Raw genomic sequence first — 14,758 nt, 5'->3', positions numbered from 1 at the left:
CACATACATACGTATGCACATGGTGAACGGGAGACATTGGAAAGTTTGTGACCGTTTGCCTATTTTTTCTAGAGGCGGGTAGGCTCAAATTTGAAAGAGTCCAAACTCCCGCGCAAACGGCCAGAAAAGAGCCAATGTGCTTAGGCGTTAAACACGATGAGCAGGTAGGGCAGAGAGAGGTTAGTTAAAACCTACAGGAAGCTGTTGTTTCAAATAAAGCCCACACACAAGCAGGAGTCTGCAGGTTCCAGGACCACTGCAAGCTCCGTACCTTGCTAGCGGCAAAAAAAAGCGCAAAGCAAAGAGAGAGAGAGAGAGAAAGCAGAAAGCAACCCTACAGTCAATTTCGCTTTCATTGTGGTATGTGGGCAACTCGATTACCGTAGTCCCACGCCACTCACAGCCTTAATCTTCTTATCATTTGTAGCTAGCATTTTAAGCTCTGAATGCATACGTTTACCTGCAATTCTGCCCTAATGCGTAGTGAAATTTGCCCTAAAGTTAGTAGCAAGAATGCGTTAACTTTGAACAAATTGCATAGTCTGGGTTTGGTAGGGGGCTAATTACTTGTTAAGAGTGGCTTTTAAAAATTGGATTAAGGTGCCCACCCAAATGACAATTATAGTTCGGTTGCAAAATTAAACTCACCCAGATTTGCCCCTCTCCCTCTCTCTCTCTCTCTCTCTCTCTCTCTCTCTCTGTGCGCCCTTCTGGTCATTTCCCCCTCCTTTCTTAGTTCTAATATGGGCCTCAAATGGGTATGGATTTTGCCCGAAATGCCTTCCTATACCGGTCTAAATTTATATCTGGCCACAAGATGCAGTTTTACTGTCCTGGGTTCTGATAACTCGTAAGTTTTAGCAATTGGACGCTTAATTGAATCCCGAAAGTAAGGTCCCAACAGCGCCAATTCACTTGGGTCCAGCTTATTCTCTGCAAAATCATGGCGAAATCGAAGCCTTCAGGCAAGAAAGTGCTCGAAACATACGCAATCAAGGGAACTCAGAAGGTTGTGAAAGGTACTACACGGGCAAATTTGTGTTAAATCCATTTTAAAGTTTGCAAAGCCACGGTTTTCTACACTGTTTTCAGATTACTGTCTCTGCTTAGCAAGTGTGTTAAGCTGAGCTTAATCCCATTTCTTTCTGTGCACAAAAAGCGTCTCCAGCTTCTGCAAGCTCTCTTTCTGAGTGATCGAATCTAGGGTTTATTTCAGTTAAATCGAACATAGGGTTCCTTTATACGATCTTGTCCTGTGTTTAGGAGCTTAATCACGCTTTCTTTCTGTGCACGACACTAGCTTAATTACTGTGTAATCATGCTGTTTGAGCGAAATCAGGGTTTATATCTCTGCAGCTGGCGACTGTGTACTGATTCGAGCCCCTGATTCTGAGAAGCCACCATATGTGGCGAAACTGGAAAAGATAGAAGCAGATAGCCGGAACAATATTAGGGTCAGGGTGCGGTGGTACTACAGGCCGGAAGAATCCATTGGTGGGCGCCGGCAGTTTCACGGCAGCAAGGAGCTGTTTCTGTCGGACCATTACGACAGCCAGAGCGCTGACACCATCGAGGGCAAGTGCACCGTCCACACCTTCCGCAATTACACCAAGCTCGAGAGTGTCGGGAACGACGACTACTTCTGTCGCTTCGAATACAAGTCCGCCACTGGGGCCTTCACCCCTGACCGAGTTGCTGTGTAAGGGTTCTTAACCACACACACACACACACACACACACACACACACACACACACACACAAAACAAACAAAAAAACACAGTGTCTTCGAGGATCCACCAAATAGCTGAAAGCTTCTTACTGGGATTCGTTTTCTTCTCAGCTAAAGCGACGTGAATCTGCTCAAGAACAAAAACAATCATTCACTTATCGTCGCTGCCTGGAGCTGGTTTTGGATAAGTGCAGACTGGCTGACCAAACACAACAGCTAGGGGGATCAAGCTTAGATACCACGACCTTGTAGGTGCTGACCGTTGTGCCTTGCCTGACCACTGTGAACAGCCATGTTTGTCAAGGTTAGGTAGAGGAAGACCCATGATCCGCATTTAGATAAATGCAGCCTTGCCTAATTACATTCAACAGCCAGGAGGGTCAAGGTAAACCCACGTATTCATATTCAACAGAAAATGTTCATCACCCCTGGGAATGAAAGGTTAAATTAGAGTAAGGCTATGGGGATGTAGGGTTCCAGAAAACACTCTAATGGATGTCTAGAGCTAGTTTCGAGAACGTTAGATTGGACCACCTCACCTTAAAGAGCGAAGGGGAGTTAAGTATTGTTGGATGAATGCGTATGCCATGTTTTTGGAAGAATTGCGAATGTGCTTCCGGCTTTAGGCTGTGTTTTTTTTTTTTTTTTTTGGCTCATTTAGCAGTTGGTTTGGTTTTCTGGATATGGGCTGATCATTTGTTAGTTGTGAAGCTCATCAAGGGATCAGTGTGAGCCCGTGCGATACTGCAGCCAGCTAGAAGTGCTTTTGTGCCAAGGCAACTGTTCATTCACCCACCCAGCTCTAACTCACTTATCCACTTCAGATAATGAAGATAATTCTGATTTAACATGAACCTGTCACACTCGCAGATTACCCTAGCTAAGATAACATCATAAATTATTCTAGCCATAAGTCAGCACATTCTTAAATTAATGTTACCTAATCTAAGCTGTAGAGGATGAATGTATTGATCCCAGAGCTTTGGTTGAGAAGATGTATAAGCTCTAAGTAAGTCAAGATTTGTACTGTTTAAGAACTAAAAACATCACAAGATTGAACTAGTAAGAACCCAACACATCTAATCGTCATCTAGAACTAGTAAGAACCCAACACATCTAATCGTCATCACAAGATTGAACTAGTAAGAACCCAACACATTTATCGTCATCTCATTGATGAATTGAGAGACATGTCACTTATTTACAGGTACTGCAAATGCGAGATGCCTTACAACCCTGATGACTTGATGGTGCAATGCGAAGCTTGTAAGGACTGGTATGTTGCATCTGCTGTGATTGTGAATTGTCACTCCATATATATTGGTATTGTGTCTAATATTAGACCCAATCTATAAGCGCATGTATATGCTAGAAAGCATCTGACTTTCTGAAGACTGTTTTTGATGCTGAATGAAAGTCTGATTTTGACTGACGTGCACAACAACTTAGTTTATAGAAGCTGTCAGGTCATTGAGAATAGTACTAGGCAACTGCCATTCCCTGGGCTTCCTGAACTGAATAATTTTTCCTATTTGTTGACTCTCAATGATGTTCCTAATTGTTAGATCTTGTATGATGTTGGTAAATTGCTAACTAGAATAGCATTCTCTAGAAAGAGCTCACAGACAAAATGGTTGTAAAGAAGAAGGCTGCCAGAAGGTGTGATGTTGCTCTAAACGATTGCAAAAAGAGGGCCTTTCACCTTTGTTTGTTTGCAGCGACCTCATAAATTGAGGCAGAGAAGCAGGCAGGCTTTTGCAACAAATTGACTGCGAGAAGTGGTGAATTGTAGAGAAATCAAGGGAAATGGGCACTTCCCTTACTAAAGAGTGCTAAGACCTTTCAAAAGCTACTTGCAAATTTAACCAGACCTCCTTGCTAAGTGCCTAGTTCCATGACTTTTACCTGTATAGAAACTCTCCTTCACTGCCTTACCTGCGAGCTGCCCTTGCATCACTTGTGTTTCATGCCATAGCCTTACTCTTAGGGCTCATTTATGTGATCCTTTTATTCCTAGCTTGATTAGTACCATGTGAAATACATCAAGAGCAGGTAGATTGTTAGAGGCTGTTGCTAATCTTACTTATTGCGTATAAGGATGCATTATTAAGAGGTGAATACATGTCTTAACCTTTTACAGTTGATTTGGCCTCATCAGTTGCTGCATTTCTATTTCAGTGCATCAACCTGACATGTGGCTTGCAAGACCACATGATCTCCATGTGCCAACAGAGTGTTATGCCCCAAGCTATGCCATTGCAAGTGATTGAGAACCTGTGGAAAATGTTGCGAGCTGTTGTGCCCATGCAATTGCCTCTACATATGATGGTATCATGCTGAACCAAACTAATTGAAATGCATCTGAATCTAGTCAATTGTAAAGTGAGTGTTCTCCGTGAAGTCGTAGGAGCTTTAAGCAGGTGCAGTCATTGTGGTGACGGTGGAATTTCTCGTTACTTGTCTTTTACTGCTGCTTGGACTTCAAACAATCTTTACCTATCTGATCTGTGGAGTCACAATAGAGGTAGTGTCCAGCTAGCCTCTTGGTTTCAACAGGGCTTCGACATCTTGCTTGGAGAGTTGAGGAAGCCATAGTCCTTCCTTCACTAGAATGGCTCTTGCCATTTTTGGCCCTGGTCACGCCTTCTAGGAAGTAATCTATCCTCGAGGTAAATGTTGTGTCATCCACAAACTTTGAGTCTGGTAGTTCCTTGAAGAGTTGGATAGGAAGTACTCTTAGTGACAAAACATACAAATTTGTGTGGTCAATCTAAGCAGACCTGAAGATCAACTTGAATGCAATCCGCTAACCCTAGTAAGGGCAGGCTTAGCTGTCCAGACTTACAAATTTATACGGCCAATCCAACTAGCCCTGAAGATCCACCTGTAAGTAATCCTATTTAGGGCAAATTTAGTTGTCCAGAAATCCTAACTGCCTTGCAGTCACTTGGCACAGGACTTCTCAAATATCAAATCTAACCAATATTGCTCCGTGAACACCTTCTGAACATCAAACCTCATTGCTGTCCAGCCAATACTTTGTGGGCCAATCCCAACAGTAATGAAACTTACAAATCTGTACGACCAAGCCAAATAGCCATGAAGATCATCTGGTAAGCAATCAATATACTCTAACTAGGGCAGATTTAAATTATTATTGATTGTTTTCAACCTGTTTTCAACCCTACAAAAGCCAAACAATATTCAACACCTGTTTGTACTTGTTGTAGTGCAGTCTGTACACGCGCGCACAACATCCGTACATGTCCATACATCCTTGAAAGTTATAGATCTGATTTCCAAACTTGAAAACCTGTAAAACCTAATTTCGAGTCCTCTCCTTTGCGTGAAGATGATCATCCAGCCTTGGAGAGCCCTACAAGATGGTGACTAGCTTGGGGAAGAGCCTTGTTACATGTGCCATAGTAAAGTCTTCTTTGTTGTGATTAGTGATGTATGTGTAGCTCTCATCCCGAGCAGCTAAGTCGTCATCTAGAAGAGAGTAATTCTCTATAATACCCAAAATCAGCTCAGTCTCAATTGGACAACATTCAACCTCTTTCATTAAGCTAAGTCGTCATCTAGAAGAGGGTAATTCTCTATGGGAATACCGGCAACCAGGATGTTCAAGTAGACGTGAATTTTTAAACTTCTCACAAAGGGCTGAAATGCGATGAGGCCTGTAGGACCTCCAGAAGCTTGCTTTTTCCGTCATTGGCTTGCTCGAGGGCTGAAGTACACGCATGTGCTTGAGATGATGCATGTGCTTGAGATGATTGTAGCTGGGTGTTGGTTGACCAGCTAATAGAGGCCGAGGCTTTGGGACAAAATACCCAATAATTCTCTTTTTATGGGGCGCCTTTTTATGTCTAGTCCTTTGCCCCTTTTTGTTTCGGTAAATGGGCACCCAATAGGTGCCAATGTGTTAAGGATTGTAGAAGCAAAACAGAGGAGAGAGGGACAGCTGGCAAAGAGAGAGAGATATGTTAGACAAGATCAAGCTTTGATTATAGCAAGAATGACATAATTCAGCCAGCAGATCAAGCTTATAATATGCTTGTAAATGGATAATCAACAAGAGTGGGGAGGGAGGCCTTTAAATAGGCACACACCATGAAGCCTCACGACCTACAAAGATGTATCTCGACTTGCACCAACTTAATAAAAAGTTTAAACCTACATAAGACCTAGTTCTTGGCGTCCCACACAACATATGAGATGCACATATTTTAACACCCCCTCTGAAGAAGACGCGACAATGGATGCCCCAGTATTGTAGATACTGGATACACCACGGAAGATGCACTTGCCAACCTGTCTCCTAAAAAACATAATGCCACCTTGAACATCAAAGAAATTTGCTTGGCTCTGAATTCCCACACTTGTGTGAGGAGTTTTGCTTGGTTGCAACTTGCAAGGGCTCTCATTAATTGGCATAAATCAATTGGCTTTTGGGTTAGTGACTCCCAAAGAGTCAATTGGGATGTACAGCTTTTTATGTTTCACATTTTGGGTTGTATACTTGTGACTTCATGGTGGTGGAGACTAGATGCTCAATTCACGTTTCACGTTTCATCTTCCTCTCCACTTATAGTTGCCATTATTAGAAGCATGCGACCTTTTTTGAGACAAAGGCTATCTAGATCAGATGATGAGGTTGATAGACACCCCATTATGTGGAATGACTCTTTAGAGATGAAGTTGGATGACCTTTGGGTGCATCTGGATATATGTAGTGGTTTGGTTGGGAGAGATGCGCATCAAAAGTTATTCCTAGAAAACTTTTTTAAGTTTCCTTATGGATTGGAGACTTGCATCTACCCAACACCTCAGAGGAAGTCAGTCAAATTGATGTAGCCATACCTCATGAGTGGATTACTGTCACATTTCATGATCAACATCATCCTAAGTGGCTAGAGTTTTCTCTAGGACAAGAGTTTCATTACAGGTGTTAGCCTTGTTCGAGAAGAGAGATCGTGTTTTTGATTCTATCTAGCCACAATGGAGATTGTTGAAATGTGACATGCAAGAGATCATCCTGGCACTGCCCTTCATCTAGTGACCCTTGGATGTTGGTGCTTAAGGTTGTAGAGTGGATGTCCTATTAGATATCTTCATTGGGATCTTGGTGAGTGGGAGAGAATCGATGCAACCAATCCTATGAAGGGTAAACCTCTTTTTAGCTATACTGTCCGTAATGCTAGGCTTCTCCTATTTGGACAAATCAAGAAAACTCCTAAACTGAGGCCGCATTGGGAGATAACATTACCCCATTGATTCAAAAGAGATGTTGGCCATATCTCCCACTTCTTTTGGTTATCCTTACATGGTGGCCTTCCCATAGAGAATCACCCTCTTCTAGATGACGACTTAGTTGTTGCGATGAGAGGTACAACCTCTACACATAGGTGACCAGCACGCTCAAATAGACCTGCGTTTTTAATCTTCTCACATATTGTTGAAAAGTGATGATGTTTGTAGGACCTCCAGATGCTAGATGCTTGTGTTTTCCTTCACTGGCTTACTCGAGGGGGGCTGAAGTACATGCATATGCCTGAGATGATTGTGGATGGGAGTAATGGGCAACTTGACACTTATATATGCAGCCTGTAGGTGTTGGGATGCCTTTCTATGTCCAGTCCTTTGCCCCTTTGTGTTTGCGTAAATGCACAAGTGTTTGGGGGGGTCTAATATGTGCTTGGAATCCTTGTACATCATTACAGCTTGCAAATGCGTTACATATATGGGCTTGCACATGACTTGATCGGATCCTAGACCTAGATGGTGCCTAGCAACGTGTCCTTGGCCAAGGACTCACAACATGCACCAAATCCATTGAAAAGGTGCCTTAAATGTGTTGGTTGATCTAGCATGGCAAGCTTGGAGTCAACCAACAAACATCCCTTGTTTGGCGCCTAGTTTCAGTTATGATTAAAACTAGTCCTCAAGCCACCTTTTTATACTAAATGAATCTTGCTTTTGTTTCTCTTCTTGTTTTAAATAATTTAAATAATTTGCTTTTCTTCCAACATGCGCCTAACAAAAGGGTTTCCACATAAATAATCTTTGTCCTCCGACGAAAAGCATCTAATAATTTATAATAGTTGTGGGTGCTTGCAAACACAAGTTAAGTGGTAAAAACATGTACATTTGATGCTTAAACAACAAATAAACCTAAACATGTACATTTACTTAAACAACAAATATACTTACCACTTGCAAAGCCCATGAGAAACACCGTGCGTTAAGTCCAAATAAGTTAGTGCATACACTAGTCCTCAAGGATGCTTAGGCATCCTAGGCCCTATAGAAAACACATGCAATAAATCCAAGCATTGTCGAGGCACCCCAAACAGTGCCATATAAATAAAATAAATGTCATGGCATGCATATGAATGCATGATGCATATGTAGCTTTGAGTGTCATCTATTTGTTTTGTTGTATCCCTACACCGTTGTTTACATGGCTAACATCACATGGTCATCGGCTATCTCCCAAAGATCTCCAAGTGGCCGTTGTTGCCCAAGATCTTTAAATAGTTTGTTGGCCTTGTGCAATGTTCTGGAACATCACATGGGCCATTGCCGATGTTTCGTATCTCTCATTGCATGGATTCACACATGGGCACTACCCATATAATCCGTACACATGATCAACACCAACATGTGTTGCATGTTTCAAAAGAATCCTAACCTACGAGTCTAAGAAATTAGGGATTTTTGACATCCCTCTGCTTAAAATCAGTTGTCTGCAACAATCAAGGAAGGCCTAGTTCATGAGCACACCCCTTTTTTTTAAAAATGTGTTTTCATGCAAGCAATCCCCTTGGCAATTTGAAGAAGGCCTGGGTCATGAACACACCTTGTGTATCCATGCTAACAATCTTCCCATACTTCCAAAGTCTTCAGAGGCTCCTAGCCATGCTTGACACAAATCAAAGAACATTTGAGATGTATGTGGTCACTTGTCAACAACTCCCACATTCCATTAAAAAGCAATTCCATTGTGTCTACATGATCCCATAAGCTGATGATGGCATTTTGCCATCATTCATTCTATGAATTTCAATCACAAAGTCCATATATGGCATATTGCCATGCTTCATTGTTCCACATGAGTTTTGCCCAAGTATCAACATAACAAGTTCCACAAAACTTGTAAAGAGTCCACATGAACACATGGTAGTTGCATGCATATCCACAAGTCCATACATATGTTCCATTCGTGAGATGTTAGATATAGCGCTCCAATCTCGCCATGGTTGTCTTTCAAGCCTCAAAATAATTGCTTGCATAAACACATAAGGAGTTTGCTTCAAGTAAACAAGGTCATGGGTACCTGTGTCCTGTGCCAAGAAAGATGACACCATGGGTCTCTACCTTGCGTGCTATGCTGTTGCACCAAGAAAAATGACATCATGGATCTTTAATCTATGTCCTAAGCTGTTGCACAAAGAATACTCTGCGTGCATATCCTCAATCCCTTTGCCTTGAAAACTCCAAAAGAAGGAGAAGAAGAAGAGTCAACAATCAATCTTGCAACAATACAATCAGCCCTGGTTGATTGTTGTAAATTGTTTGGACAAAACCCTAACTGCATGCCAAACTGTCAATCTTAAGGGCTGTCCAAAAACCCGAATTGTCTTGCAGAAATATTAAATCTAGTTGCTTTCCAACCAAAAACTTGTGCTTTGTAGCCATTACTCTGTTCGACTGCCCCAACAGTAATGAAACCTACATATTTATACGACCAATTCAACCAGCCCTTAAGATGAGCTTGTAAACAATCTGACTACCTCTAATTAGAGCAAATTTAGGCTGTTTTAGCTAAACAATGTCTGCATATGTCCGTATGGCATCCATAAATGCTCATGCAACTTTTGTACAACACTAAAACGTGTTGTAAATCTGATTTTCTGCTATGAAAACTTGTAAAACCTAATTTCTAGGCTTCTTCTCTGCATAAAGATCATCGTCTAGCCTTGGAGAGCCGTAGAAGATGATGACAAGCTTGGGCTAAGTTGGTGCCTAAATCAACAGTTTTTATAATTAAAAACTGATCCCGATTTCGAGGTTGCTTTCCTTGTTTTAAAAACAAGTTAATAGTCTTATTTTCTTTTAATAGGCGCCTAGCCAAGCTTTGACTTAATCCAACCACTTTATAATATGGGTGCCCAATACTAATTCATATTAATTAATTTGCTGTAAAGAAGTTACGTTAGAGCATTTGTTATATAAATGAAGATAAACTTTATGTAAATGGAGGTTTGCTTTTTTGGAAATGTGTAGGGTACATGCGGGATGGAGGTTTTTGGGCATTGTCATTTTTGGATTTCGGTTTGGTTTTTTCTTGTTCACTGGTCTGATGGGGTCTCTTTGTCTCGGGTCTTCGTGGGTGTGAGCCGAAGATGGAAGCCGTGGTGGGGTGAGGTGTGGGGAGAGGAGGGAGCCGTGCTTGAAGTTAGACGTGAGGGAGGCAGAGAAGCCCTGGCTGATGAAGGAGCCACGTTTGCGAGTGAGAGAGAGGATGGGAGAGAGAATTTGTTTGCCGTCTCTGAGGATAGGAGACAGAGCGTGCCTGTCTACGGCGGACGAGTACGGCGGACGATGGAGAGAGGGTTCCTAAGGTTTAAACCTTAGTATCTATCATTAATTATTGCTCTCTTGCGGGCACTATTAATGATATGTCACATTGAGGGAATATGTCACAAGTTTGTAAATACAAGTTTAGTGGTAAATATGTACATTTGATGCTTAAACAACAAATATATTTACCATAAAACCCATGAGGAACACTCAATCAGACCCAAACGGGTTGTGCACACACTTGTCCATAGGGGTTCCCAAACATCCTTGTCTTCATGAACCACACAATAAATCAAGGCATTGTCCAGGCAAATCAAACAAAGTCACAAATAAAACACTTGTCACGGCACACGTATGAATGCATGATGCATATATAGCTTAGAGTTCTTACTTCTATCCAAAATGCCATCAAAGTACACCACTGTGTAGACGGCTAATATCACAGTGGGTCTTGTTCATGGGTGGCTGTCCGAAGATCTTGAAGTGGCTGGTGCTCAAGATCCACCATGCAAGACATGGATTGCCTTGCTTGCTTCAAGATAATCATAATCTATAAGTCCGAGAAATTAGGGATTTGTGACATTTCGATCCTCCGAGGAAAACAGTTCTAACAGTCTTAAAAGCAATTTAAAACTAGATCACAACCCTCTAGTTGTTGTGATAAGGCTAGTTCCAATTGATCTGAATCTATACAGAGCATTGTGGATGATTGGCTTTCCCATTGTTCCAAAATATGCAGCAGGGGATCTCAGTTGCATCAGCTCCAACACTTTCATGCATGTTTCATTCTTGGACTAGTAGCTAGGGTTTAATAGAAGAATTATGAGTCCTAGTGAGACAAGACACCCAAAACAGGCAGCAATAGCAATCAGTGCAAATTAAGGCAGCAATAGCATTAAGGCACCAAACACAAATTATCACAAGCAAGCAAGTTGGCCTACTTTTTGGAGGTCTACCTCTCCCCATTCTACTCCTCTTACAAGCAGGCAACCAAGGCCCAAAGAAACAGGTTAAGCCCTCAGAAACAGCCCCAGCATGTGCAACAGATTTTAGCTTCAACTTCCTTAAAAGAACCACTGACTTTTTGATTAAGTGCGTTCCACTGTAACTGATCCTAGTCAAAGATGTGGAGGTCAAGACACAATAAAGTGCTTGTTATGTGCATGAATTGAGAAAAATGATGGTAATGCCCGGTTTAAGCTTTACAAGGAGATGATACTCAAGTGCTTTTTATGTGCTTTGGTGGTGAAAAAGGATTGTTGTGTTAGGTCTTTACGACAGGCCATGAACAAAAAGAACGTCAAAAACAAATTTTCTTTTACATGCATTGATGATCTGCTAGATTTTCAAAGAAGCTAAAATGTCAGGATACCATTAGATTACTTTTTCATATCAGTCCATGGTGTGTAGATTGGACATCGAGGTAGAGGCATCATGGAAGTTTCTGTGTAAGCTTAGGAGCAGTATAGTGTTAAAACCAGCTATCACAGTTAACTTCTTGCCATCGACTATGAAGAACATCAAACAGATAAAATCTTGCATGAAGCTTTGACTGTCTAGGATCAGGAGACATGCCATTCCATGCAGACAATTACGGTGATTGGGCATTCTTAAAAACCAAATTTGACTAGTAATTGCTTGCAATATGTCCTCCAGCGTATTCTGTATGGTGTCTTATTGCTTTTGAAGTTCCATTACTTGTGCAGGTATCTTTTATCTTGGCTCCTTTGTAAGAGCCATGCATAGGTGGTTTTTGCTATCCATCTTTACTTCAGAAAGTCACGGGTTTTTGAGGAAAAATTGTTCCTTTGTAATGGCTATGCAGGTTTCATCCAGCATGCATGAACATGAGTCCAGAGCAAGCCAAAAGGATGGAACACTTTTACTGTCCTGATTGCCATGCACAGGATGGGGAGAAAAAAACTCGAAACTCGCATAAGGATGCATTACCCCAGAAGGCAAAGGTAAAATTTCAAGCTCTTCACTTTTCCAAGTCTTCAATGCATTACACATGCATCTGTGCCATATACATTGTTGGCATCACATACTCATGTAGTTTGTACATTGATGGCAGGTGTACTGTGTAGAGTGATGACATCACACATGCATGTGCTCAGTGTAGAGTGATGACATCACACATGCATGTGCTCAGTGTAGATTGATGGCATCATTATGCATGCGACATCCGTGTTCCACGTGCATTGATGGCATGGCACATGCAATCGTTCCATGTACATTGATGGCATCACATATGCATGTGTACCACGTACATTTGATGGCATCACAGATGCACATGCATGTGTCCCATGTGAATTGATGGCATCAGATGCATGTGTTCCATGTACTCAAATGTATGTGTTCCTTGTGAATTGATGCATCACATGCATGTTCCATGTATTTTTTGAGGTGAATGAGGTAAAATGGCTCACTGAGCACTATGGATGATGACCCACGGGCCACGAGAAGTTATTAAGCTTTTGATCAATTGTGTTGGTCACTGCAGCCTGAAACAAAGCGACGGAAGCGGTGAACTTTCTCAGAACTGGGAGCCCAATTTTTTCAAAGAGATCTTAAGTACACTTTTAAGAGTGGTTTTTACAAAATTAATAGCAAGTTTGCAGCTAAGAGATCGAACCCAGAAATAAAGAGATGAGCATTAGAAACCAAGGCAGGTAGAGATGTGTACTATGCAGGAGATTTGTACCAAAATGGGCCTTTTATGTGTCTTAGGTTGGTGCTGTATAGTGATTAAATTATACTTAAGTGGTAGTCATAAACTCTTTAGTGGCTATGGGCCTCCCTTGCATTTGGAATGTGTTTTTGCCTATCTTGGTGAACATGTAAAGCCTGCCTATTTAGCATATATCACTACCTTGTGAATTCAATTATCGAAATGTGCTTAAGGACCTGTAATTACATGTTGTGACCATAAGCTCGTCCTAACTTAACTTCCAACTGAAAGCTCCTTAGCTCCTCTAGGTCAGATCTCTCGCCTACCTTGCTGTTATACATTGCATTACGTTGATCCTTACTGTTATTAACGTCTAACTGAAAGCTTCTGAGTGCCTCTAGGTTAGATTTCTCACTTGCTTTGCTGTTATACAGTAGCTCCTCTTCATGCATTAGCTTGGGCTTGAGACTCACCTGTTAAAATCCGCAAAATGATTGAGATTAATAGTGGCCATTCAATGGAATGAATGATAATGAAGCTCAAACAGCAGCTTAAGCATGATAATGGAATGGAAGGTAAAGATTTATGAAGGGAGGCTGTTTTGATTGTTCTTGGCACGGTTGGACTGGTATGTTTCTGGAGGAGTAGGTTTTACTAGAGAGTTGCTTGGATACAGAGAGACGAGAGTTGGAAAGCCCCAGCATAATCCATCAGCTTTATTATGATCTTATCATTATATTTTGCCAAATGCTTCCATGCTAATTTTTGAACATGTTGCTTATTTCCAATGCTGATCTTCAACATCTATATCTCTGTATAGCTATGTCTATGTCTATGTTTGCCTAAATCCATATCTAACTAAACCATATGTTATGTGGGCGGCATGAAGGCTTGACTTTTCATGGTTATCGTGCTTGTTATTAATGCATGCAGAGATACATGAATGCATGCGTGGCATGCATTCATAGTGTACATAGAGTCTATGCATGCACAATATACATGCATAGACTCTGAATGCATTCCGTGCATGCGTGCATGGAGAGCATATATGCATCCGAGACATGATGCGTAGACTCTATCTATGCATGCATAGAATTTGTGCATGCCTAGAATGCATGCAGAGCCTATGCATGTAAACCGGGCATGCATAGAGTCTATGTATGCATGTAGGGCTTAGTGGTCCGCAAGCCATGAGGTCCTCTGGATTAGAGTTTGAAACAGGTTCATCCCCCACCTTCTCACCACAAACCGCCACGTGCATTCTCCTTTTTGAACTAGGGTTTCCACTCTTTTATCCCAACAGAAATAGCCTTAACTATATATATAGTGAAGAGAACTCCCATTACCTCCATTAAGCAAAAGAGAATGGAAGATGGCTTCCTTCTCCTCCATGCTTACTTGTTTCTCATGCGCTATGGTGTTGTGTGTTTTGGCTAACTAGGCCCTCCTTATGGTGGTGTGTGTTTTGGCCACCTATGCCCTTGTTAATGGTGCCTAGCTCCCTTGCCTTGACTTGTCAACTTTGGATGCCTTGAAAACCTTGTTACTTGAGCCAATGAGGGCCTAGTTGGGGCCGATTATTCTCCCCAAAATCTTTTCCCAATATCCGCAAATCATTCACAAAAATATCCTTGGATTTATTTCCTCTAACCAACAGAAAAAAATGAACATGTTTCCTTGCTTCCATATGAGTTCCTAGATTTCCACCACTTGTGAAGTCTAGTTCCAAATTGGATAATCAAACACTTGTCTCCCTTAGGAGTTCCCTTCAC

At 41.6% G+C, this 14,758-nt stretch overlaps 1 protein-coding gene across 4 annotated transcripts; it reads left to right on the top strand.

The window, feature by feature from the left end:
• The first annotated feature begins 206 nt into the window (after positions 1-206).
• LOC147626995 (chromatin remodeling protein EBS-like) lies at positions 207-13,178 on the top strand. 4 transcript variants are annotated; one of them, XR_015268436.1, is made up of 5 exons: positions 209-1,019; positions 1,357-1,699; positions 2,937-3,005; positions 3,908-4,057; positions 12,141-12,278. XR_015268436.1 is itself a non-coding variant. In XM_086815577.1 (5 exons), the coding sequence occupies exons 1-5, from the start codon at positions 944-946 to the stop codon at positions 12,843-12,845; spliced, it is 654 nt and encodes a 217-aa protein (XP_086671703.1). In that variant the 5' UTR covers positions 214-943; the 3' UTR covers positions 12,846-13,178. The 4 variants fall into 4 exon arrangements, 3 of the variants coding, with proteins under 3 accessions (XP_086671706.1, XP_086671704.1, XP_086671703.1); XM_086815577.1 differs by lacking the exon at positions 3,908-4,057 and adding an exon at positions 12,819-13,178 and having other exon boundaries at positions 214-1,019; positions 12,141-12,279; XM_086815580.1 differs by lacking the exons at positions 2,937-3,005; positions 3,908-4,057; positions 12,141-12,278 and adding an exon at positions 1,841-2,362 and having other exon boundaries at positions 207-1,019.
• The last annotated feature ends 1,580 nt before the right edge of the window (positions 13,179-14,758 follow it).

Source organism: Cibotium barometz, chromosome 21 (assembly GCF_041138505.1).
Source record: "Cibotium barometz isolate CiBa-2024 chromosome 21, ASM4113850v1, whole genome shotgun sequence".
In the NCBI taxonomy this organism is placed as follows: Eukaryota; Viridiplantae; Streptophyta; class Polypodiopsida; order Cyatheales; family Cibotiaceae; genus Cibotium; species Cibotium barometz.
This window is presented reverse-complemented; position numbering and strand designations above follow the sequence as displayed.